We start from the raw sequence: 21638 nt of genomic DNA on the forward strand, positions 1-21638 counted from the left end.
TTTTAACCCCCTTCCCAGTTGGGACACACGAAATCCCAGTTCAGATCCTACGCAGCTCCTTGGCCTGAGCACGCCAAAACAATTGTACCGGATATAGTGTCCTCTGCTTTTTATGGGGCTTATGGCCGGGCGATCGCTGTTGTCATTCGGTAGATTAGAACCCCTGTTGACACCTGTTTTCGGCATCTTGCACAGAAACCTTAGGGTCGGAAACATATTCAAGCGTCATTCAAAGAGACAGTTCTATATACATTACGGCAGAATTAACTCTGAAATGTTTGCAGCTACATTAAAATGCAGCATTCTCCCGAAGGCCAGCTGCCTCGGTCCTTAAATGAACGTCCATCAGCTCCTGCCGCAGGTGCAGACTCACATATCCTCATTATTGGAGCCGGTGTCACGGGACTGCTACTGGCCCAAGCAATCCGCAAAAGAAACCAGAACAACCCTCCAATCACCTTCTCAATCTATGAGCGGGATGCCGACCCCCTCGCTCGTGGAGCAGGATGGGGCCTGACCCTTCACTGGGCTCTAGGACAGTTTAAGTCACTCCTTCCGGGCTACCTAGTTGAGAGACTCCATGAAGCATGTGTTGATATAGACTCGGCCGCGCGAGGAGAACTGGGGAACTTCAAACTGTTCAATCTGCAAACTGGCCAGGATGATTTTATGACCCCGTCAGGCGATAGCCCCCGACATAGATTTGGTAGAGAGGACTTGAGGAGGTTGTTGATGGACGGCTTGGATATTGAGGTTTGTTAAACCCATACCCGAAAATTACTGACGACTCACTGACCCCTTTTATTTTCAGTGGTCTAAAAACGTTGTCGACATCCAGGAACTTGGCTCAGATGAAGTCATAGCTAAGTTCTCTGATGGGACAAGTGCCAAGGGTAATATCTTAGTGGGATGTGACGGATCCCGGTCTCGAGTCCGTCGATTCCTATGCCCAACTAATTACACAAACAACGTGGTGCCAGTTCGCCTCCTTGGCACAACCGTGCAATATCCAGAAGAAAAGTACAAGAAGATCCAGGCCCTAGATCCATACTTCTTCCAATGTTGCGATCCGGCATCTGATACGTTTATGTTCTACGGATTCCTCCACGTACCAACGACTAAAGAACAAGAGGCTGCAAATGGCAGCTTGCCGGCCACCTGCCAAGTTCTGACGAGCTGGCCATACAAAGCCGGGTTCCTCGGGAATCCGGCACCAAACGAGGTCCCAAAGACCAACGCGGAACGAGTGGCGTGGATAAAAAGCATTACGTCTGGTTGGGTAGAGCCATTCAGAGGTCTCGTACAGGATATTCCAGAGGACGCTGACCCCAAAGTCATCAGTCTAGAGGACTGGCCACCGCGAAAGGGTTCATGGGATAACCGTGGAGGAAGAGTTACTTTAATTGGGGATGCCGCTCACGCTATGACAATGTGTAAGTCCTTCAGACTCCTTTGAGAACGCTTCTAACATTGACGTTTTGGAAAGATCGCGGAGAAGCAGCCAACCATGGCGTTGCAGATGTGCGAGTCTTCCTGGAGCAATTCCTCCCCGAAAATCACCAAGATCCTTCACCACTGTCACTCAAAGATAAAATCGATGCTTATGAGCTCGAGATGATTGAGCGTACGTGTCCTGCAGTTTTGCGATCACGAAAGGCATGTATGCATGCGCACGATTATAAATCTGTCACGACCGAAAGCCCTCTCATCGCAAGAAGAGCTGTCGTTGTCGACGATGAAGAATAGATTTCAAAAGATGACAATATATAATAACGGTTTGGATATAACGAATAAAGATGTTGTGTTGAAAGCTGTAAAACCCTGCTATTTATGCTAGACTGGTTGTTCAGTAAGAGCGCATAAAATGCTACGCGGAGATTGGCGCCCATCCGGTCGAGAAATGCGAGTATACGATTCTACCATCACCATAACTTTCGAGTTCTATAAAAGGGCTTCACTGTGAAATCCGTTTTCAATGGCGCTTCAATTATGGGTTCCTGTGCCACGTCAACGATATTCCTTATTCGGTATAGCTGGATGCAATTAATCCCTGTCTCGAATACATGGAGGGGTTAATTTGACGGCTCCATGGGATCTATCCCACATAGAACCACTTCCTCCATTTTGTATTTTTCTGGCTTTCAGATTTTGCCACCTCTTAAATCGTTGATAATGACGTTATCTGTTAAGGCTGCCAGTAGGCGTCAGCAAAACGAGAGCAATAAACATGTCGATGGCCTGCATCTCAGAAGCCCTGGTCCCTACGCGACCACAATTACCTCGATGTGCTCTAGAAATCCGACATTAAGATACGGAGACGCCAAATGGATGGGATCCGACCCAGACTATGGAGCTTTGACGGTGCTGGAATTTTATGAGAATAAGCGTATATCTCGTATTGATCTGAAAGGCTCGGAAATGCTCAAAGACTATCTTATTAGTACATCTGGAGAAAATCCCCAACGTCGATTGTTCCTGCTCGAAGGGGTAGCAAGAAACTTTGTCCAAGTATTTGGCTCTCATTTCGGCATGGACCCTGATTTCTTTGCGAGGCAGAAAAGGACGCGGTCCTGGGAAGTAGCTCACAACGGAGGAAAGACACCAAGCTTACCTTCGTTGAAGAACCCTAAAAGGTCATTCATGATTAAATACCTCGAGTTGCGCTACTTTCCCCTCGTCCCGGATGAAACGTCTTGTCAAGAACCAAAACCTTTAATACCCCAGGTTGATTATTCCTACCTAGAGGACGTGACTGGAAAGCGGAATATCAATGTTTCAAGAAAGAAAAGGCCGGTCGACTCCGAGAAGGACATTATCGGGGAATTTGACAATGTGGGTAAAGTTTCACGATGCGCATCCTATTGGGGAAAATCGTATGCAAATGGTGGTTGGGATGGTATGCGCCTCATCTTCGTCTAATGATCAGCTAATGACCGAATATACAGCCATTCTCCTGCTCGATCCTCCACTGAATGAAATTGTTAAGATTGATCGTAATGGCCACAAAATTGACAGAAAGCCACTACACCATGTCCCGTTTCAAGGTGGTTATTTAGACTTCATAGAATACCCAGAAGAAGGGACATCCACAGCAGCCAAATTTTTCAAGAAACACGGTCCGCCACGGACATCAGTTTTGGAGGATATTTGCTTCTACTGGATGAACCATGCGGATGTTGTTTCTGTCGGCTCCGACCCATCCATCAGCACGATATTTCTGAAGAAAATAATCGCAAGCCACTGGATGCACTACGCAGAATACGTCACCAACAGTGCACATAGTTCAATTTACCACATGTCCCGCGGTGAAGCATTTGAAAAATACACTGTTGCTACAACAGAAAAATGGTGGACCGATCTCCACGATGCTCATCGCGTGTGCATGCTGGCCTGCGAAGATGTTGCGGCTATTCTGGAATCGCTTCGCATTCCCATGGACCAACCAATACGAGAATTTGACCCCGAAAACTACTTAAATAGCTCGGGAGATTTCGTCGCAATATATGAGAAGCTGCTTTGGAGGAAAGACCATCTCGAGCTATTGATTAGTTCTGCCACTGGCTTAAATGCGATTGCAGGGAATAAAGAGGCTGCTGTAAAAAACGCAATTGATGCAGACCGCTCACATAAGGAACAAATAAAATCCTTAGGGGAGGCCAAGAAGGCTTCCATACTCACCTTTTTGGCATTGATATTTGTCCCCTTGGCTTACACAGCGAGTTTGTTTAGTATGGCCGATGACTGGCAGCCTGGACGGAGCAAGTTCCCGTACTATTGGGCTATAAGTCTCCCATTGGCTGCAATGGTGGCCGTCACGTTCTATATCATCTCGCTAGGATCTAGTAGCCCCCCTAAAAAGATTTTAGACAAGAGGCAGATCTATAATGGAAGTGACAGAATGGACGTGGAAAGGGGTCAGCCAAATCTTAGTAGTTAGGTTAGAGTTAACCGTAAGTCAAATGTGCACATTTGATGATTATCTACATCACTGTGTAATCTAATCTTGCTCTTCAATGTGCTTCTCTATGACAACATCTTCTGTCTTAAGAGTGTCCTTTATGTCCTGTATAATCCATTCCATTGGCGTCAAGTAAGTAATCTCAGCTCCAAATGGTATATTCTCCCCATTGCCGCTATGAAGCATACTGACAATTCTGCCCTCGATATCAATGACACATGCGCCTGAATCACCTTGGTACGAAAAATAATTTAGGCCTGGGATGTTAACAACGCAATACTCCATAGTTTGACTTCCACTCTCGGAACAACAATCAGAGCGGATTTCATTAAGGAATCCAGCCGTCCATCCGCTCGTGCATCCATGTTTAAACACATGGAGACTTTTGTAGTCTTGATGTCCTAAAGCCCTTAGTCTGTCGCGGATACGATTCAACCTTTTAGAGACAGAATTGTGGTTATAGTCACCACATTATACAGGAGACCGGGTAAGCCAAGGCTCCTGCTGTAGACCTCCCTTATTTTACTTCTCTCAACAAGTGTAAAATGCGGTGGGGGAAGCTATACCGTTAGTAATCTCCACACTAAGCTAACGGAAATAACTTACGACATTAGGTGGTAGTGTTTGAAACATTTCATCGTTGAGTTTCACTAAAGCCCAGTCTCTTTTGTGGTTCGTGAGAGGGTGCGTTGATATTCCTGGAGCATGAGCCAGGATCCCAAATGGAAGACGAACGTTCTGCATTTTCAACTTGTCCGCAATGCAACGATTGAGTTTATTTAGAGACAATTTAGCTTCCTCGCTCATTCCCTCTAGCACGGGCGACGCTCCTTCCTGGTTAGACTTCAGCTTCTTAGCGTCGAGTTCTTCAAGAACCCATTTCTCTTCCTCTATGCCATAATCTCGGTCGGTTTCATAGTCACGTAGGTCCTTCTTCGCAGGTTGAAGGATTGTATCCGGGTCATTTCGAGGTGTTGATGCCTCCGATGAGGTGGTAACAACATGTTCACAAGTTAGGGCGTAATTAGAGCCATCAATCTTTAGGAATACGAATATTGATCCCACGGAACCCGAATTAGCGCGCCCGATGCTCGCGCCTATCTTAGGCACCGGGAAAAGCTCTAGCGGATAGTGCCTATTAGGATAACAGGATAACTAGGTTCGTCTTCGTAGCCGAGTCGGACCACATCTATTGTCTTCCATGTAATGCTTGATAGTATCTCGTGGACTCTCAACCTTAACTCGCTATCGTAAATGGTCGTGATTTTGTGATTCCCAATAGTAAATATAGCTTTCCGTTTCCATTCCTTCCATGGGCTTCCATAAGGCTCGTCTCGTGTTTCCTCAGTAAATAGCTGGAATGGATATGTTGAACTTTGTGCAACTAGTAAGCTCACGACGTCCATCCTAGCATCGATCCCGGAGTACCAGGACTCGCTCTCATCTTTTGAGGGCCTCATCTTGTTTTCGCTAGACTCAGATGCTAATACGCAAGAGAGCTAGAAACAAATCAGGGGCGTCACAAATACAGCCACAGACACCGTTCTTGTTGTAGGGAGGCACAGTTCCTGAGGGACATGGGTGGCTTTATAGGAGGAGGTTTGGGAGACTAGCCGCGGGGTCTTACGTCGAGGTGAGTCACCCCTTTTTTGTGATGGAGACGACATTCACTAGTGGCACAATGATGGTGATTGTGATCTAGGCTAGCTAGTAGTTCGAGTATTATATTATGGCCCTACTTAGATGTTGTCGAGGGGAAAGCTAGTGATAGTGGGCTGTTAGCGCTTCATCTTCAAAATGATTAGTCCAGAGTTAGTGGTGGGAAGTAGCTAGAGGCTAAGAAGCACTTGTAATTACTACTTAGTACAGTCTCTACAAATATCTTAGTTATTATGAGTATTTGTCCCGTATGAAACCCACTAAAAGATCAACCATACAAAGATATGGTAAAGAGTAGGTTTAGATTAAAGAATAGCCAAATTTGCCGCTGCTCACTTATCTATTCGCTTTCCCCCAACCGAATCGCCCCTGCCTTCTTCACATACTCAAACCTCCCTGCCATCCCTGGCAACCACTGACTCTCCAGGTCTTTGCCAAAAACAGTTCCCGGATACCCAACATCAAACGCTTTCGCGGCCTCGATCTCCTTAACATCCTCCTCTCCAAGCTCCACCCCCAACGCCCCTATATTCCCCTCTAAGTGCGCCAGCGTCCGACACCCAATAATCGGGAAAATATATGGCGCCTTGACTAGCAAATATGCCAGCGCAACAGCCGCAATTGTCGTCCCCTTCCGCTGCGCAACTGTCTCCAACACCCTCGACACATTCACAGCATCCTCGCTTGGTTCGCCCCCACGACCCTCTTTGGCTTTCCCACGCATCTCCGCAAACTGCGCCTCCGTCCTGAAATTCCCTCCACCGAGCGCACCCCATGCCACAAACGCCATCCCCTCATCCTGGCACATCGGAATGATCTCACGCTCAACGTCGCGATGCTCTGCGCTCCAGCGGCCCTGGTACACGCTGAACTGACGGAAGCCATGGGCGCGGGCATAGGCATTCGCCTTGGCGACGATCCAGGCGGGGGTGTTTGAGATGCCGAGATAGAGGACTTTTCCTGAGACGACGAGGGCGTTGAGGGATTGCATGATCTCCTCGACGCCGGTGCTGAAATCCCACCAGTGTACGTATAGGATGTCAATGTATGAAGTGCGCAGGTTGCGGAGGGAGGCTGCGAAGGAGGTGTGCAAGGACTTGGCCCCGTTACCCATTCCGTTTGCGCGGATCTCGTGTGGGTGCGGGATACGGATCGCGGTGGTGTATTTGGTTGCCAGGACAAGCTGGTCGCGATTTTGACGTGAGTGCATCCAGTCCCCGATCCACTTCTCCGAATCACTGTTCTGATAGTGGTTTGCGCTGGGGTACTGTTAGTGACACAGCCATGAGAGACGAAGGACACTTACGTGTCAATGAAGTTCCCGTTGTTCTCGTAGTAGTAGTCAAGAATCTTCTCAGAAGTCTCCTTGGTGCATTCGCCCATGAAATCCTTCCTATTTTATACGGTCAGCAGCTAGTAATCTGAAGTGATAAGAAAGTTCAATTTCATTCGTAGTATGTGAGAAGGGATGCATACCATTCCTCGCCAAAGTTCATGCCTCCGAGGCATAGTGGACTAACCCGCACTGCTGCACTTGGTGCGAGCAGTCGGTAGATTCCCAGGGAGCTCTTCAACTCTGGGGCGGTAATATCAGGCATGGTGAGAGTAAATGTGCTAATAAACTGGTGTGGTGTTTCTGCAGATTGGGAGAGCTGGAGCGTGAAGGTTGTGTGGCGGGCATTCAGGTTCAACGCAACTCGGGAAGATGCTGAATTTATAGACTTTCTCTTCGTCGGGCGCTCTCCATTTATAATCCTCTGCCGCAGGCATTTGAGGCAACGCCATGATGCCTAGAAGTTAATACCTCAATGGAATCATGCTGAGATTTTCTGGAAGGGGACCATTCTCGCTGTTTGAAAGGCCTGCGGCCGCGTCTTGGCTTGCGGCCGCTTCATTGTCTACGGCCGCACCTTGACAAGCGGCCGCATGTCAAAGTCTGAAAGAGTATAGGGCCAGCATATAGTTTACACCAGTGAAGCTAGCACAGGAGTGACGAGGACACTAGCCAATGGGATTTAGGGCCAAGATGGCTGAGGCGAGCTCCACTTACAGGTTATATAGACCTACCAGGATATTTGAACAGTTCTGTGCCCTATTTCTTGTCAGAATCACTGGGTTTTCGTGGTATTTGGACCGGTTTGTGAGGGGGGGGATGCCTTGAGGAGCTGTCAGAAAGAGATAAGCCCGGGCCAATATTAACCCGACGGAATATGGAAATGGTAGATGGATGTAACTCAAAAATCCAATTAGGCACTTCTTAGCTAGGCGAAGAGCTTCCTGGATGCGGCCGCCGGGCCCGCTGTTTCTCAACTGGCACTGAGTCTCCAGAACAGGATAGTTGAACTTCGGGGTACAGCAACACGGTAGCCATGCGATTGCAGGGTTATCTGTAGTATAGTTGCAAAGGGCGGGCGAAGGTATTATCTGGCTAGGACTAATCACGTCTCAATCTCTTATCCTTAGGGACGAAGCAATTAACCGCTGTCAGACGCGGATACTTTTCCTCGAGCCACCAACTCCTCATGCAGGACCAACTCTGTCTCGGCTCCATTGAGCGCAATATCCACCATTGCCACCGCCAGCTCATCAGCGCCAATAATCGGCTGAATTCCCGCCGTTAGTGACCCAATAATAGAGAGTGTGCAATTATCTTTCGGAATCACAGTTCCCACTCTCGCCAAGAATACTTCGAAGCTGTCCGGGTTCCTCTCCGCAAGATCAATCATACGGTTCTCGAGCTCGCCCTTATCTTGGTCTTAGTTCCTGTTCAGAAGCATTGTTGTGTGAGTTGTGGGGGTGAGGAGGTAAGCATACTTTGATCTGCCGGCTGTCTTTGAACATGCATAGCTTTATATTCATGTCTCTCACAGCCGACATCCCACTCACGCTGAGGAAACGGAATCTTCTACCGTCGCCTTTTTGGGTGCGGAGGTGCACGATTATTGCCGCAGCTGCCGCGAGGGGATACTCGATGTTAACTTCTCGTGCTGTCTCGACATTCGGGTATTTGCTCGCCATACCCCCGAGGGCCCTATTCGCGCATTAGTCTATCTGCCCATTGGACCGGAGATTCCATGGAACTGGAGATTGGGAAGTACCAGATGCATGCTTGAGCGTCATCGAGCTGGGCCAGGACCTCATCGGGATAGGTGAGAAAATCGTTGAGAATTATCACTTTTAGCTTTGGGGATGAGAAATGAGAAGAAAGTGGACGCCGTGAGAGGACGACGATGGAGGTTATGGAGAGGTTATGGAGGCACTGCTGGAGTACTGCGCTCCCAATGACGCCGGTGCAGCCGGTGAGGATGATTTTCATTGTGGTGACTTTGTGGGAGATGGGTTATGGATAAAGCCTATTGATTGATTGTTTGGGAACGAAGAAATATATACAAAAGTAATCGACTATTATTTACTGTCACCTACGACACGAACCCTTTGTGATTGTATTACAAAGACATCCCATTATAAATGAGAGAGTTAAGATTGAGGCAAATGATGTGTGATCGGGGTGAAGAATTTAAGGTTCCCATTGTATCCCTTCGACTCGGCAAGTTCGGCGGCCATTTAGTCGCCGCTAGGGACGTTCACCACTCCGAAACATCCGCTGTTCGGTTCTCGATTCTTTCATCAGACATCACAGAAGAGATGCCATAGAGTTAGAGAGGACTTGGCCAGAATAAGGTTCGGGGATTTTTTGCGCTGCCGTCCCTTGCATCCAACAAGCGAAGGAAGGATGCATGGTCAGATAAAGAAATGCCGAGTGACTTATTCCCTCGAAGGATCAAACCACATTTGGCTTCGGGTTACGTATGGTGGCCATTAGGGTTAGAAACCGAGGTCTCCAATCTTCGAAACTATGTCGCAATAAAGCTTTGAACTAGCGATCTACTTAATATGACATGAGCCCTTCGCATACCACCTGGCTTCCAAGCGGCAAGAAAACACGGAAGGAACCACCAACAAAGTCAACACGGAGAGTACCAACTTGACCATAAGTTAACACGGGGAGTACCAACTTGACCATAAGTCAACACGGAGAGTACCAGCTTGACCACCTTGTCCTGAGAACAGTCTTCGACGATGGCATCGTTTCGCCAAATAGGCACTCAGTTCTTCCCTCCGAAGCCGACCTTCACTGAGAAGAATGTGCCCTTGCAAAGAGGCAAGGTCTTTGTTGTGACCGGGGGAAACTCGGGCGTCGGGTTTGAGCTGTGCAAGATGCTTTACGGCACTGGAGCAACAATCTACATGGCATCGAGGTCAGAGGCGAGTCCACTGGCACTGCAACCCTTCCTATGGCCTGTCTAACTCTCACCAGGAGCGCGCCTCACAGGCTATCAAAAGCATTACCGATGCATCTCCAGCCCCAGAAACCCCTGGGGCGATGAAATTCCTCCTCTTAGACCTCAACGATCTCTCCTCGGTCAAATCCGCCGCCGTAACATTCGCCCAAACCGAGGATAAACTCGATATCCTCTGGAACAACGCCGGCACGGGCGCGAATGTTGTCCAGCCTGGCGCGCGCACCGCACAGGAATTTGAAGCTATGGTCGGCATGCACTGCATTGCAACACTACTATTTACGCAGCTCCTCCTCCCCCAACTCCGCGCCGCCGTCTCGGCTTCCTCAACCACTCCCGGCTCCGTCCGCGTAGTGTGGACATCGAGTCTTTTGGTGGAGACTGGAGCGCCGCCGAATGGGATCGAGTTTGAGAATCTAACGACGGGAACGGCGGATCGAGTGCGCAACTATACTGTGAGCAAGGCGGGGAGCTGGATGCTGGGACGCGAGATGGCTCGGAGGTGGGGAGAGATGGGCATCGTGAGCGTGACCCAGAACCCGGGAAATCTACGCGCACACTCGTATGATGGGACACCCGCGTATAAGATGTTCTTCATCAAGCCTATGCTGTACGAGCCGCAGTTTGGGGGGTATACGGAGCTATTTGCTGGGCTGTCGCCTGAAGTGACGTTGGAGCTGAATGGGGCGTACATTATTCCCTGGGGCAGGATACGGGAAGATCAGGATTGCTCAAGGAAAGACATTGTGAAGGCTATAACGCCGAAGGAAGAGGGTGGTTTGGGGTATGACTGTCGGTTCTGGGAGTGGTGCGAGGAGCAATGGAGGCCGTTTGTGTAGATATCCACGCTCATTGGCCAGCACCATACGTAAACCGAAGCCAAATGTAGTTGCATTCTTCGAGGGAAGGAGTCGCTTCACATTTCTTTGTCTGGGTCGTGAATCCTTCTCTCGCTGGATACACGACACTCGGCCGACGGACGAAGGTTACCCCGAGTAGGAGCTGGTTCACAGCACCATAATCAAAACGATTCCACGTGGCCATGTGGTATTTTCAAATTTCAACATTTCACGTGCTCGGTGACTGACGATCACATACGAAATGCAGGTGTTATCATGCCTTCATGCCATGCTTATAGAGCCCAATATCTAAAGCAGCGCCTGTGAAAGATCTTGGCAAGCCATTCAGCTTTCAGCAATCCAACAACTCATCCACACCCATGGGTCGTATAAGCTTAATTCCGCTGAGACACGCTTTCTAGCACTAGTTTAAAAAAGATCGTATAAGCTGTTGTACTCACAAGCCAGAAAGAAAACGTGGGTATCTATTCCTACCCCGCATGTATTGGATTAAGTTTGGGATTTAGTGTTAGCAATGGCGTCTTGATGTGAATAAAACAGGCAAGCACCATCAGCACTAACTCCTCGGCCATTATCCCATCGGTCCGTTTCGGCCAAATATTCATCTGTCTTTCTCCAGTTTCCCAGCTTCCCTGTTTCCCTGTTTGTTAAGGTTAACGCGTGTACGAAGTAAGTATCTTATATAATATACTGAGCCGGCCATGGCTGTAGCAATTTATTCCATTGGGTAGATAAATATCGATTTCTTTGGCAATGACTTTATTAATAATCACTCTTCTCATAGCAAACCTCTTTGGGGTAGCTTTGGGCCAAGGTCCTCTAACGCAAACTATCGAACTGCCAATAGACCACTTTAATACTTCTGACACGTATGTATTGATTATGAATTTTATTTCAAAGAATAGCATTATGTGGTTACAAGAAAATAATATGGAATACTGACTCTCTACAGCCGTACCTTTCTGAATCGCTTCTGGATCAATGACACCTTCTACGAGCCAGGCGGTCCCGTATTCTTCTTTGATCAAGGTGAGGCAGGCGTTGGAGATACCCAGCCCGAAACCTACTTGGGGCCACAGGGCGAATTGATTCAATTTGCGCCCTTGCTGCTCGCAGAGAAGTATAATGGCATTGCCATTATCTGGGAACACCGCTTCTACGGCTCCAGTCTTCCGTTTGAGGTCGACAACGAAACCGGGCTTGCTCTGGAGGGATATGGTGCCTATAAATATCTGACCAACGAGCAAGCCTTGGAAGATGCTGTGTACTTTGCCAGGCATTTCAGTCCCGCGGGCTATGATGAGAAGGCAGCAAAGTCTCTTAGGGCAGACAAGACGCCGTGGATCTGGCTGGGCGGCAGTACGTATCTTACATCACCCCATTTTATTGCTGCAGTTAGGAGATTTGCCTTCCTGTCTAGAACTGTCAATTTTCGTGCTGTCATTCCCCTAACTAAGAATCTCAGGTTATCCAGGAATCCGCGCCGCCATGATCCGCCAGCGCAACCCCGAGACCTTTTTTGCAAGCTGGTCTTCCAGCGCACCCGTACAGGCAGTTGTCGACGGAAACGCGTATTACAACACGATACAACAAACAATGAGCCCGAACTGCTCAGCCGATATGCACGCTGCCGTGACTTACGCTGATCAGATCCTAAAGTCTGGCACTGCGGACGAGATTGCTCTCTTCAAACGTGCCATCTTCCTTACTTACACAGCAAACCCTGGAAAAAATAATACCTTTAACACCTTTCCTGTCCCAGAATCCCCGGAAGATCTGACAGAATGGGCTATTGCCTCCATAATCACCCATACGCTTCAAGGTTCCCTCGTCGCCTTCCAGACATTTGGGTATGCGCGAGCCCTTCAGCCCTTCTGCAACGACTTCGAGACGTGGAATCCGGCCAATTTCACTGGCTTCACGCTCTCATCCCCCATCACCTCTCTAACTGAAAACTCCGGGGGTGGTATTCCCACTCCCGACGGAATCGCCGCTTCCTCCTCCCCGGAACTGGCTTTCTACGCCTACCTCTATGCCACGACGCGCAAAATGGCATCCGACTACATCTTCCTCCCCAACGCCTATTTCTCCCCTTCAGACCGCATGGCCTGGACATGGCAGCTTTGCAGCGAATTCGGAGAATTTCAAACGACGCAAGCCCACTCAAGCCCAGCGACCAACATCGTCACAGAGCATTACGACGTTGATGGCACCATAGCATCATTCTGCCATGGCCCGTTCCCGTATGCACCAGCATATCCAAATGTATCTGCTGCTGTTGGCAAATATGGCAGCTGGGGGATGCGGCCGAGCAATGTCATGTTCACGAATGGTGAGCTTGATCCACTGCGGAGCATAGGCGTCCAAGCGGATAAGGGGATAAACCCCGAGGCGCTGGATAGGAAGAGCACGGAGACGGTGCCGCCATGTGGTGTGCCGCCGCCTGGGAATGATGTGTTTGGTGTTGTGTATGAAGGCGCGGTACACGTGTCAGATCTGGCATTTGCAGCTTCAGGACCAGCGCCAGTGGAGAAAGGGAGGGCGTTGTTTGAGAGTGCGCTAGATGTTTGGTTGGATTGTTTTGGAAAAGAGAAAGATGAGTGTCATAAGCAGTAAGTAATGGGTTACATAGCTGCGTAATTTAGAGGGCGAGCTTCAATTACAGTGATCAAAGATCAGAAGCGGCTTTTCGTTGCCCAACCCAACTTGAGGCAACAGCGGGTCACAGAGGCCTATGGGAGAATAACTGCTCCTCTTGCGCCTACTTTCTCATTAGTCTGTTTTTTTTCGTTGTGTACATTTACATCTCACAAAACCTGCATCAGCATCCTTATCTGACAACAATGCCTACAGTCTCGTTTTCAATTTTGCGTCACTTGTAAGCATTGTCATACCGAAGGCAGCCTAACCTTTATCGGTGTCACATAGTCACTGTAATCATATAGATGCTATATGGTTCAAATTTGAGATTATCATTAATCCCGAAATTCTTCGCATGATTGGGTAGAATATCAGAGTCTAATCTCCAGTCCTTGCTCCGTTGGCCTGCTGCTCGGCGCAAAATAGTAAATCAATAAGCACTGTAAACCGAAAGAGATCAAGCAACGAGTTGGTTGAGATGTGGTCAGCCGCTGTTGTAACAATGCTGGGAAACCGGCCATTTAGAGTCCCCAATCCGTCGACGCTTCACTTAGAGTTCCCATTGACCAGGTTTCGTGTGGTTATCAACAAAGTTGATGAGAGTCGTTTTAATGAACTGTCTTTTAGGATCCAATATCAAATTATCCGCTGCGCTCCGAAGGGTCTGGGCAAGATATTGATACCTTTGAGCATCTACCCACTCTTCAGAAGAATCGGTGGGATAGTCAGAGGATCTTCCTGCCGCAATGAGATTTGCCAGAGTGTGCACACCACATGAATTCCTGGCGGTTTCTTGGGCAACTCTCCCCTGTATCATCAAATGTGGGATCACAAATCTATCATAGTCTTGCAGGCGGAAGCGCAGCCAAGTAAGTATTATCCCCATGCCAATATTCTCGTCGTATAGTGAAGTGCTAGCCTGATGAACATGTGAGTCTAAGAGTTCTAACGTCATCGTAGGAAGTTTGACGCCCCGGCGGACCAGTCGCACAACTACACCAACCCAGTGATCGCTCATTCCAGTATGAACAGGGCATAGAATTGTCGTGGCCTCGGGATGAATTGCCATTGCCTTGTTGATCATAAATGTTCTGTTGTCATGGCAGCTTCCGTATTGAGATGCGCGGACGTAGATGACATTCGTGGGGAGATCTGTAGTCGCGAGTACACTGGCAACAACTCTTTCATTGAGCCGGTAGGTAGGTTTAAAAGCTCTGAAATCGCTGGCAACACTAAACCCCTTCAAATCACTAGTAGCGTTGAAGGTGAATTGGGTTCCTAGCCTTCCTACTGTAGGGCTTGGTAGACCTCGTAGGTCCCATAAATGCATGAAGCTGGTAAGAACATCGTACATACTAAGTGGACTAAAATCCTCGTCCGGTGAGACTCCACTATACCTGAATCTGTGGAGGTAGCCACAAGCCACATGAGGTTGTATCGTTCCCGTTACCCATCCATCAACCCAGACAGACATATGATTGATGAGATTTTGTATAGACGGGAATCGGTCTGTGCCTTTTATGAACTGGATCATCCCGGACACGAACACCAAGGGCTGCTCGTGCAAAGCCAACTTTGTCACTCTTTGTGCCTTCGAAAATGGCCAGATTAGCAGGGCAGCAGGCGTCCCCATCTCTTCGACGAAACTTTGGATAGCATTACTGTTCTGGTACAGCTTATTAATTGGCGCCATCGCTGTAGTCTATATATTATTAGCGGGTGGTTGATACTCGAGATGGAATGTACACACGTAGGCTTGCTGATTAGTCTCCCTCCATATCAACAGATCTTGCCTGTTCAGCCCCGCGTTCGCAGAAGCAAAGTCTAACTTGATATCTTCAATAATGCGGGTCCTGCAGGTCTCACAACTGCTAGGAAGTATAGGGAGGCGGCGAGATATCTCAGTTGCAAAATACCGACTTATTTCCAAAAGCCCAAATGCCTCTGTAATAATCTTGGACCCCAAATTACGACCAAAATCATGCTTTATCTTTAGCAGCAGTCTGTAAATGTCCGGGGAGATGGCAGTATCTCGAATCTGTTCGTTCGTATCCACTATCCTTGGACTGGAAAATATGGAGAGGACGGTCTCTGGACGGTGAATGGTAGTTCCGTAATCAAACAAACCCACTAGCTGAGAACCCCATTCCATATATTTCTGCGATGTCTGATCCTTACCAAAAGCCTCTTTGCTGAGCGTGCTATTTGCAGCTCTGAAAATATTTTCCAAGCGGATAATGTCCGGATTGCGAACATCTGTCGTCGTTGTCGGGAGAGGCTGTTCCACCAACGATTCGGCTGCATGTTGAAATGTACCCAAAGGGACATCTTGGTTTTCAATGGTATCGGACCGGCTCGAATGCTCTGGAGAGTGAACAGGAATTACCTCCTCCATCGGTTCATCCTCAAAACGGTCTCCAAGTCTCCCTGGGGTAGACGAAACGGGTGTGTAAACCGGAGACGTAGGAATTGGCTGTATGGATTGGCCAACTTGCGCACGCAATAAATCCCTCCGACGGCGATGTCTATCGTGTTCACGGTTGTGGGTCTGATTCTCAGAGAGTACGTTTTGTCTTTCTCTGGTGGATGCCCGGTTACAACTTCTCCGGAGTTGGTTGGAATTGGATTCCTCCATCTTGTATTTGAGGACGAATGCAACTTGGAGTTGAAGTGAGGTTGATGTGGTTATCGGAAAATAGTTGGCAGTTGTGATCTGGCAGATATGTTAGATACTGCTGTAAACATGCTGTAATTGCGGAAATAGCAGATGAGCTTACAGTGGCTTATATTGATGAGATCGGAGATATTGCTGTATCAACAGGATATGCACCTTACAATAGATGCAAGCACGTTAATGGTGCAGTTCCCAGATGGTGAAGTAATAAGGTTGTTGTAGGAAGAAGGTTATTGAAGAAAGAAACCTGCCGGAGGAAGGCTATATAGAGAAGTGTCTTGCGAAGGAAGAAGGTTGTGAAGGAGGAAGGTTGTGAAGGAGGAAGTTTGTGAGGGAGGAAGGTTGTGAAGGAGGAAGTTTGTGAAGGAAGCAGGCTGTTGAAGGTGAAGCCTGTGAAGATGAAAGTTGTGAACATGAAAGCTGTGAAGGTAAAGGTTATGAAGGAAGGTTATTAAAGGATGAAGGCTGTCGATGTAAGGAGAAAAATGCGATAGGAAAGATGCAATACTGAGGAAGGACATCGAGCCAGCTCCACTTACACCTCACCCAACATCAAAGCTTACTTATATAATGTCGTCGCCCAAGAGCATGGCCAGAGAGGACTGAGCAAGATACGATATCTGTCAGCTATATATTGTAGATTGCAAGAAGAACATAGAGGATCTAGATTTTCGCAACGAAGTACTGGGTATTTATATTTCCGATTATTAGAAAAAAACCACAAATATTCCCCGTAAATTTAAAAAATCCTATACTCACCCCCTCGTCGTTACTTCTCTTTGCTATATCCTACCCCGCCGTCGTCGTCGATGAGAACAGCATTCTTACGACCTATCCTTCCATCCCCCCTCCGCCTCAAACACCTCTCCAATCGCCTTCCCAGCACGCAAAACATGCAAATCCGTGCATCTACCACCTACAACCGTCAAGCCAACCGGCAACCCCTTCTCGCCCACAAAGCCCGGTACATTCAGTGCCGGCGCGTGTAGCACAGTCCACATGGCACAGAAAGACTATTTTTAGTCGTCGTCAGCGGTGAACTAAAGCCGAAATCACTCCACAACCACGCCATGGTTCAAAAAAGGGGGGTTCAAGAAAACATGTGGGAAAGGGAACTCACCGCATCCCCCGTATACCCCAACCCCTCCGGCGCCTCACCAGGTACACTCGGCGTAATCACCACATCAAACTCCCCCGCAAGCCCATCCCACACCGGCCTAAGCGCTGCACACCCATCATACGCAGCCATCAACCCCGCCCTCGAGACCCCCTTCACATTCTCAACTTGCCCTTGAATCACAGAGTCCAACTTCTCCTTATCCTGCAGGTAGTAGCCAAGGAACGACGACCGCCCCTCTCCAGCATGAATAGTGCGCGCCCATTCGCCCACTTCCGCAAATGCGGCGGGGAGATCGAGGTCTACCACCTCTGCGCCACGGGCACGTAACAGCTCCTTGGCCTCTGTAAAGGCATCGATCGTGCCTTTTTCGGCTTTCTCCCACACCGGGGTCTTGCAGAATGCAATTCTCGCCCCCTTTAACTCTAGTGGTGTCTCTAGCACCGGCTCAAGATCTTCAATCCTATACGCCGTAGCCAGCAGTTGCAGATCCGCGACGTTCCGCGCAAAGAACCCAATCGTGTCGCAAGTTGGTGAGACCGAGCTTACTCCGGCAAGACTCACGGCGCCCCAGGTAGGTTTATATCCATAAACCCCGTTAAACGCCGCTGGGCGAACAATACTCCCTCCTGTCTGTGTGCCGATGGCGAGGGGGACATGGAACGCTGCCACGGCAGCGGCAGAACCTGAAGAGGAGCCGCCGGGAGTGTGAGCTTGGTTATGCGGGTTTGTGGTGGGTGGACCGCGGGTAGAGATGGCGAATTCAGTGGTTGTAGTTTTGCCCAAGGGAAGGGCCCCATGGTTGGAGAGAACAACGAGACAGGGGGCGTCTTGTGTGTTGGGGGGAGATGGAAACAGTGGGGAAGAGTGGGAGGTTGGCATATCTGCCGAGTTAGCAAGTGGATTCTAGAAGGGGAGGAGGGGGAGAGAACCCTTGGTGTGGATAATATCTTTGACGCCAAAAGGGAGGCCGAAAAGGGGCCCGCGCTTGGAGGATGGAAGCTGATCAAGGCGGCGGGCTTGGGTGAGGACGAGGTCAGGGTTGAGATGGGCCCAAGCTTTGATTGTAGGCTCATTGCTGCGAATATGGGTGAGAAGGGCAGTGGCATAGGCTTCGACGGTGAGAGCTCCGGTTTGGAGGAGATGGAGGGCGTCGGTTGCGCTGAGAAGGTGGGGTTGCTCTGCCATTTCTGCGGTTATGGGGTGGATAGGAGGGACTTTGTAGCTCGCAGCTGGCAATGCTTAATAGTTTGAGATTGAGGAGAATAATATTTATGATTGCTTATATATATTTTTTAATACAACAGACGAGAAAGCGAATAACCGGCATCTTGCTGGAGCCTGTTTGTCACAGATCCGACGTCGGTGCAGTCACGGGTGTTCTAAGTGATCAGCACTTGCATCTGTGCGAAGTATCACAAAGTCGCAACTCAACCATCGCAGCTTCCCATTTCGACTTCCATATATGAGACAGACCGACTAGAGTTTATTCTATAACCGACACCAGCAAGACTTATATTCTCAAGCACCATAGGTGCTTCTTATCACGTGCCGTCCCTTTGTCCAGTCGTCTCCAATCAATCTCCAAATCCCCAACTTCTTATCCCATGCCCCTCACCTCACTATCTTGGCCCCGCTCGGCCCCACGACTCCGCTTTCCATCTCCAAATTTCTTCCCCCCAGGATTTCTATACCGCCTAGATCTGCACCCAAAACGGAAAGTCCAACACTACCGGCGTCTTCCACCAATTACTTCAAGCCGCCCTTTCAATTACAACATGCCCAGCCTGTGCTAAGACTATCACTGTGCCGTTATATCCATCATCCCATCAACGCTCTCAGCCCCCTCATCCACTCCCCTCCTCCACCCCCTCCTCCACCCCCTCACCCACAATATGCTACTGTAGTCTAGTAGTATGTAAGTCTATCACTCAGTGCCACTTATTCACACCAATAGCTAATCACAGTAGCCTCGGGATGCCATTCCCGAACAAAGACCACGAATGACACCCCCCAGACTCAACGTACAACATGCAGGCAATCCTGCGGCTTGCTGCAATGCTCTACTTGCAGCTATTCTTGCTTATCCAGCAAAAAACGAATAGCATCACAGCCCGGATTATACCTTTACGAGTTACGTTTACGGAGAAATAGAATCATCGGCCGTAAAATCAATCATAGGCTTCACAGGTCAAAATCGGCAATAGCGGCCCAAGATCAGTTACCCGAACGGCTTGCTGTGGCTTTCATTCCGTCCTTCGGGCCACTAACTCGCCACTAAGTTGGCCTGGGCTCGTATAGTAATCACCATTTCTGCCCACTTTTTTTTATCAATTCCCGCGCTAAAGCCGGCATAAAACTAACTAAAAGCTTCTGGATCTAAAATGTAAAAAGAGTCACTCGCATCCAGTTTTTCTGCTTGGACCCAATTACTCATACAAGTCTCTGGTTGCGCTTTGGAATTAGCATTCTTACTTATATCATAGCTTAATTGACATGCTTCAGATGCACTTGATATACAGGAATACCATATATACCATTTATTAGAGTTTTGTAAGTTTCCAATCCTACATATAGACAGAGGTGATGGTGGGGTTGTCTTAGACACCCGATGCGGTGATCCAAAGCTGACTTACAGCAGATACAGATATCCGGAATATTACACAGAGCCAAGAATGCACGACATCTCCCAAGGTGCTCCGGGGGATCGCAAAGCCATAGATAAAGAGAAGGGCGAGACACTCTCCATCCACAGCAGCGACACCTCGCCCGATAACGAATCGTCGTCGTTAGGGAAACAAGATGGCGAGGAATACACAGGCTCTGCCCCTATATCTAAAACAGAATCGAATGTTGTACGACGGGTTTTAACTCATCTATCTGCTAGAACCTCAAATGTCAGCATTGGCCCGCCGCCGGATGGAGGTTTCCACGCATGGCTTCAATGCGCCATGGCCTGTATGACGGTCACCACGACTTGGTAAGTGCACTGCAGTTCTCTCCAAGCTCAACCAACTAATACGTGCTAGGGGCTTCGTCAATTCTTTCGGCATGTTCCAATCCTTCTACGTCGGCTTCCTCAACCGGCCGCCGTCCGACATCGCCTGGATCGGTGGTTTCCAGGTCTTCTTCCTCTTCTTCGTTGGCACCTTCAGCGGCCGCCTCGCCGATGCCGGCTACTTCAAGCAGGTCATCTTTGTCGGCAGCTTCCTGCAGCTGCTCGGCATCTACATGGCCTCAATATCGACACAATACTGGCAGCTGATCCTCTCGCATGGCATCTGCGTCGGCCTCGGCAACGGCTGCATCTTCGCTCCCTCCGTTGCTCTCGTCTCTACCTACTTCTCGACTAAGAAGTCTCTCGCGATTGGTATCTCCGCCTCCGGTGGTGCTATCGGCGGTCTCATCTTCCCGGCCATGGTCCAGAACCTGCTCCCGAAAATTGGATTCGCCTGGACTATGCGCTCGCTAGGCCTAGTCGACGCATTCTTCCTACTTTGCGTCAACCTCTTCGCGAAACAGCGCGTGCCACCGCGCCGGTCTGGCCAGTTCCTCGACCTGCAGTCCTTCCGCGACATGACGTACACCCTCTACGGCATTGGCATGTTTTTCACTTTCTGGGGCCTATATTTCCCCTTCTTCTACCTGTCGGCATTTGCGCGCGACAAGATCGGCTTCGAGCAGACCAAGTCTATCAACCTGGTCCTACTTCTCAACGGCGTCGGCATCCCAGCGCGCATCTTCGCCAACTACGTTGCAGATACCTGGACGGGCCCGCTGAACCTCATGCTCTTCGCAGCCCTGGGAGGCTCCATTGTCATGTACACTATGGCTGCGATCCACGACACCGCCGGCCTGTACACCTGGACTGTCATCTACGGAATTCCCGGCGCAGGAGTGCAGTCGCTCTTCCCTGCCGTTTTGGGCTCCCTAACAGCAAAGGACCTGAGCAAGGCTGGTGTGCGCATCGGTATGATCTTCACAATGGTCAGTTTCGCGGTGCTCTCCGGTCCGCCGATCTGCGGCGCGCTCATCACGGCGGGCAACGGCAGCTACCTAGGCCCACAGCTATTCACAGGCTCGTCGATACTGCTCGGCTGGGGACTGATGTGTGGCGCGCGGTTTGCGACGGCGGGGACGAATGTTAAGATCAGGATTTAGGGTTCTTAGGATGAGACTTTTCAGAGACTGATTGATACCCGTGTTTTGCGGGGTTATGATGCATGCATGGCGTGGCGTTTTGGGCATATTTATGGATGGGGCTTGCAGCGTTGGATGGCGCTTTGGACTGTCAAAATTTCGTGCGCTGCATAGCTTTTTGTTGGGAGCCTGGATATAAAAAAAAGGCATATGAGAGAATAGTAATAGATATATAATACAGTAGATACTTTAGCTTCAATATAAACAGAATAGTTTACTTTGAGCTCCC

At 49.1% G+C, this 21638-nt stretch overlaps 9 protein-coding genes across 9 annotated transcripts; 5 read left to right on the plus strand and 4 right to left on the minus strand.

Moving 5' to 3' along the window:
• The first annotated feature begins 198 nt into the window (after positions 1 to 198).
• VE01_08694 (uncharacterized protein) lies at positions 199 to 1920 on the plus strand. Its single transcript, XM_018278114.2, has 3 exons — positions 199 to 753; positions 812 to 1433; positions 1487 to 1920. The coding sequence occupies exons 1-3, from the start codon at positions 295 to 297 to the stop codon at positions 1744 to 1746; spliced, it is 1341 nt and encodes a 446-aa protein (XP_018127215.1). The 5' UTR covers positions 199 to 294; the 3' UTR covers positions 1747 to 1920.
• Positions 1921 to 2103: 183 nt separating this feature from the next.
• VE01_08695 (uncharacterized protein) lies at positions 2104 to 3966 on the plus strand. The gene is made up of 2 exons (XM_018278115.2): positions 2104 to 2896; positions 2946 to 3966. The coding sequence occupies exons 1-2, from the start codon at positions 2173 to 2175 to the stop codon at positions 3935 to 3937; spliced, it is 1716 nt and encodes a 571-aa protein (XP_018127250.1). The 5' UTR covers positions 2104 to 2172; the 3' UTR covers positions 3938 to 3966.
• A 31-nt stretch (positions 3967 to 3997) lies between these two features.
• Positions 3998 to 5418, minus strand: VE01_08696 (uncharacterized protein; the record flags this gene model as incomplete). Its single annotated transcript, XM_018278116.1, has 4 exons — positions 3998 to 4215; positions 4485 to 4518; positions 4565 to 5079; positions 5115 to 5418. 4 exons carry the CDS (start codon positions 5416 to 5418, stop codon positions 3998 to 4000), a joined length of 1071 nt encoding a protein of 356 aa, XP_018127216.1.
• A 410-nt stretch (positions 5419 to 5828) lies between these two features.
• VE01_08697 (uncharacterized protein) lies at positions 5829 to 7944 on the minus strand. The gene is made up of 3 exons (XM_018278117.2): positions 7094 to 7944; positions 6924 to 7010; positions 5829 to 6876 (listed from the first exon to the last, which is right to left on the minus strand). Exons 1-3 carry the CDS (start codon positions 7213 to 7215, stop codon positions 5958 to 5960), a joined length of 1128 nt encoding a protein of 375 aa, XP_018127217.1. The 5' UTR covers positions 7216 to 7944; the 3' UTR covers positions 5829 to 5957.
• A 147-nt stretch (positions 7945 to 8091) lies between these two features.
• VE01_08698 (uncharacterized protein) lies at positions 8092 to 8933 on the minus strand (the record flags this gene model as incomplete). The annotated part of the gene is made up of 3 exons (XM_018278118.1): positions 8092 to 8361; positions 8432 to 8648; positions 8716 to 8933. The coding sequence occupies 3 exons, from the start codon at positions 8931 to 8933 to the stop codon at positions 8092 to 8094; spliced, it is 705 nt and encodes a 234-aa protein (XP_018127213.1).
• A 206-nt stretch (positions 8934 to 9139) lies between these two features.
• VE01_08699 (uncharacterized protein) lies at positions 9140 to 11225 on the plus strand. Its single transcript, XM_059463997.1, has 2 exons — positions 9140 to 9883; positions 9936 to 11225. Exons 1-2 carry the CDS (start codon positions 9698 to 9700, stop codon positions 10755 to 10757), a joined length of 1008 nt encoding a protein of 335 aa, XP_059319423.1. The 5' UTR covers positions 9140 to 9697; the 3' UTR covers positions 10758 to 11225.
• A 218-nt stretch (positions 11226 to 11443) lies between these two features.
• On the plus strand, positions 11444 to 13795 carry VE01_08700 (uncharacterized protein). Its single transcript, XM_018278120.2, has 3 exons — positions 11444 to 11647; positions 11731 to 12137; positions 12244 to 13795. Exons 1-3 carry the CDS (start codon positions 11532 to 11534, stop codon positions 13392 to 13394), a joined length of 1674 nt encoding a protein of 557 aa, XP_018127168.1. The 5' UTR covers positions 11444 to 11531; the 3' UTR covers positions 13395 to 13795.
• Positions 13796 to 13800: 5 nt separating this feature from the next.
• VE01_08701 (uncharacterized protein) lies at positions 13801 to 18837 on the minus strand. Its single transcript, XM_018278121.2, has 5 exons — positions 18142 to 18837; positions 17213 to 18093; positions 17013 to 17105; positions 15169 to 16131; positions 13801 to 15120 (listed from the first exon to the last, which is right to left on the minus strand). Exons 1-5 carry the CDS (start codon positions 18395 to 18397, stop codon positions 13969 to 13971), a joined length of 3345 nt encoding a protein of 1114 aa, XP_018127169.1. The 5' UTR covers positions 18398 to 18837; the 3' UTR covers positions 13801 to 13968.
• A 785-nt stretch (positions 18838 to 19622) lies between these two features.
• Positions 19623 to 21593, plus strand: VE01_08702 (uncharacterized protein). The gene is made up of 3 exons (XM_018278122.2): positions 19623 to 19762; positions 19851 to 20189; positions 20239 to 21593. The coding sequence occupies exons 2-3, from the start codon at positions 19885 to 19887 to the stop codon at positions 21368 to 21370; spliced, it is 1437 nt and encodes a 478-aa protein (XP_018127166.1). The 5' UTR covers positions 19623 to 19762; positions 19851 to 19884; the 3' UTR covers positions 21371 to 21593.
• Positions 21594 to 21638: the final 45 nt, after the last annotated feature.

This window comes from Pseudogymnoascus verrucosus, assembly GCF_001662655.1.
Source record: "Pseudogymnoascus verrucosus strain UAMH 10579 unplaced genomic scaffold scaffold_48, whole genome shotgun sequence".
Classification (NCBI taxonomy): Eukaryota; Fungi; Ascomycota; class Leotiomycetes; order Thelebolales; family Thelebolaceae; genus Pseudogymnoascus; species Pseudogymnoascus verrucosus.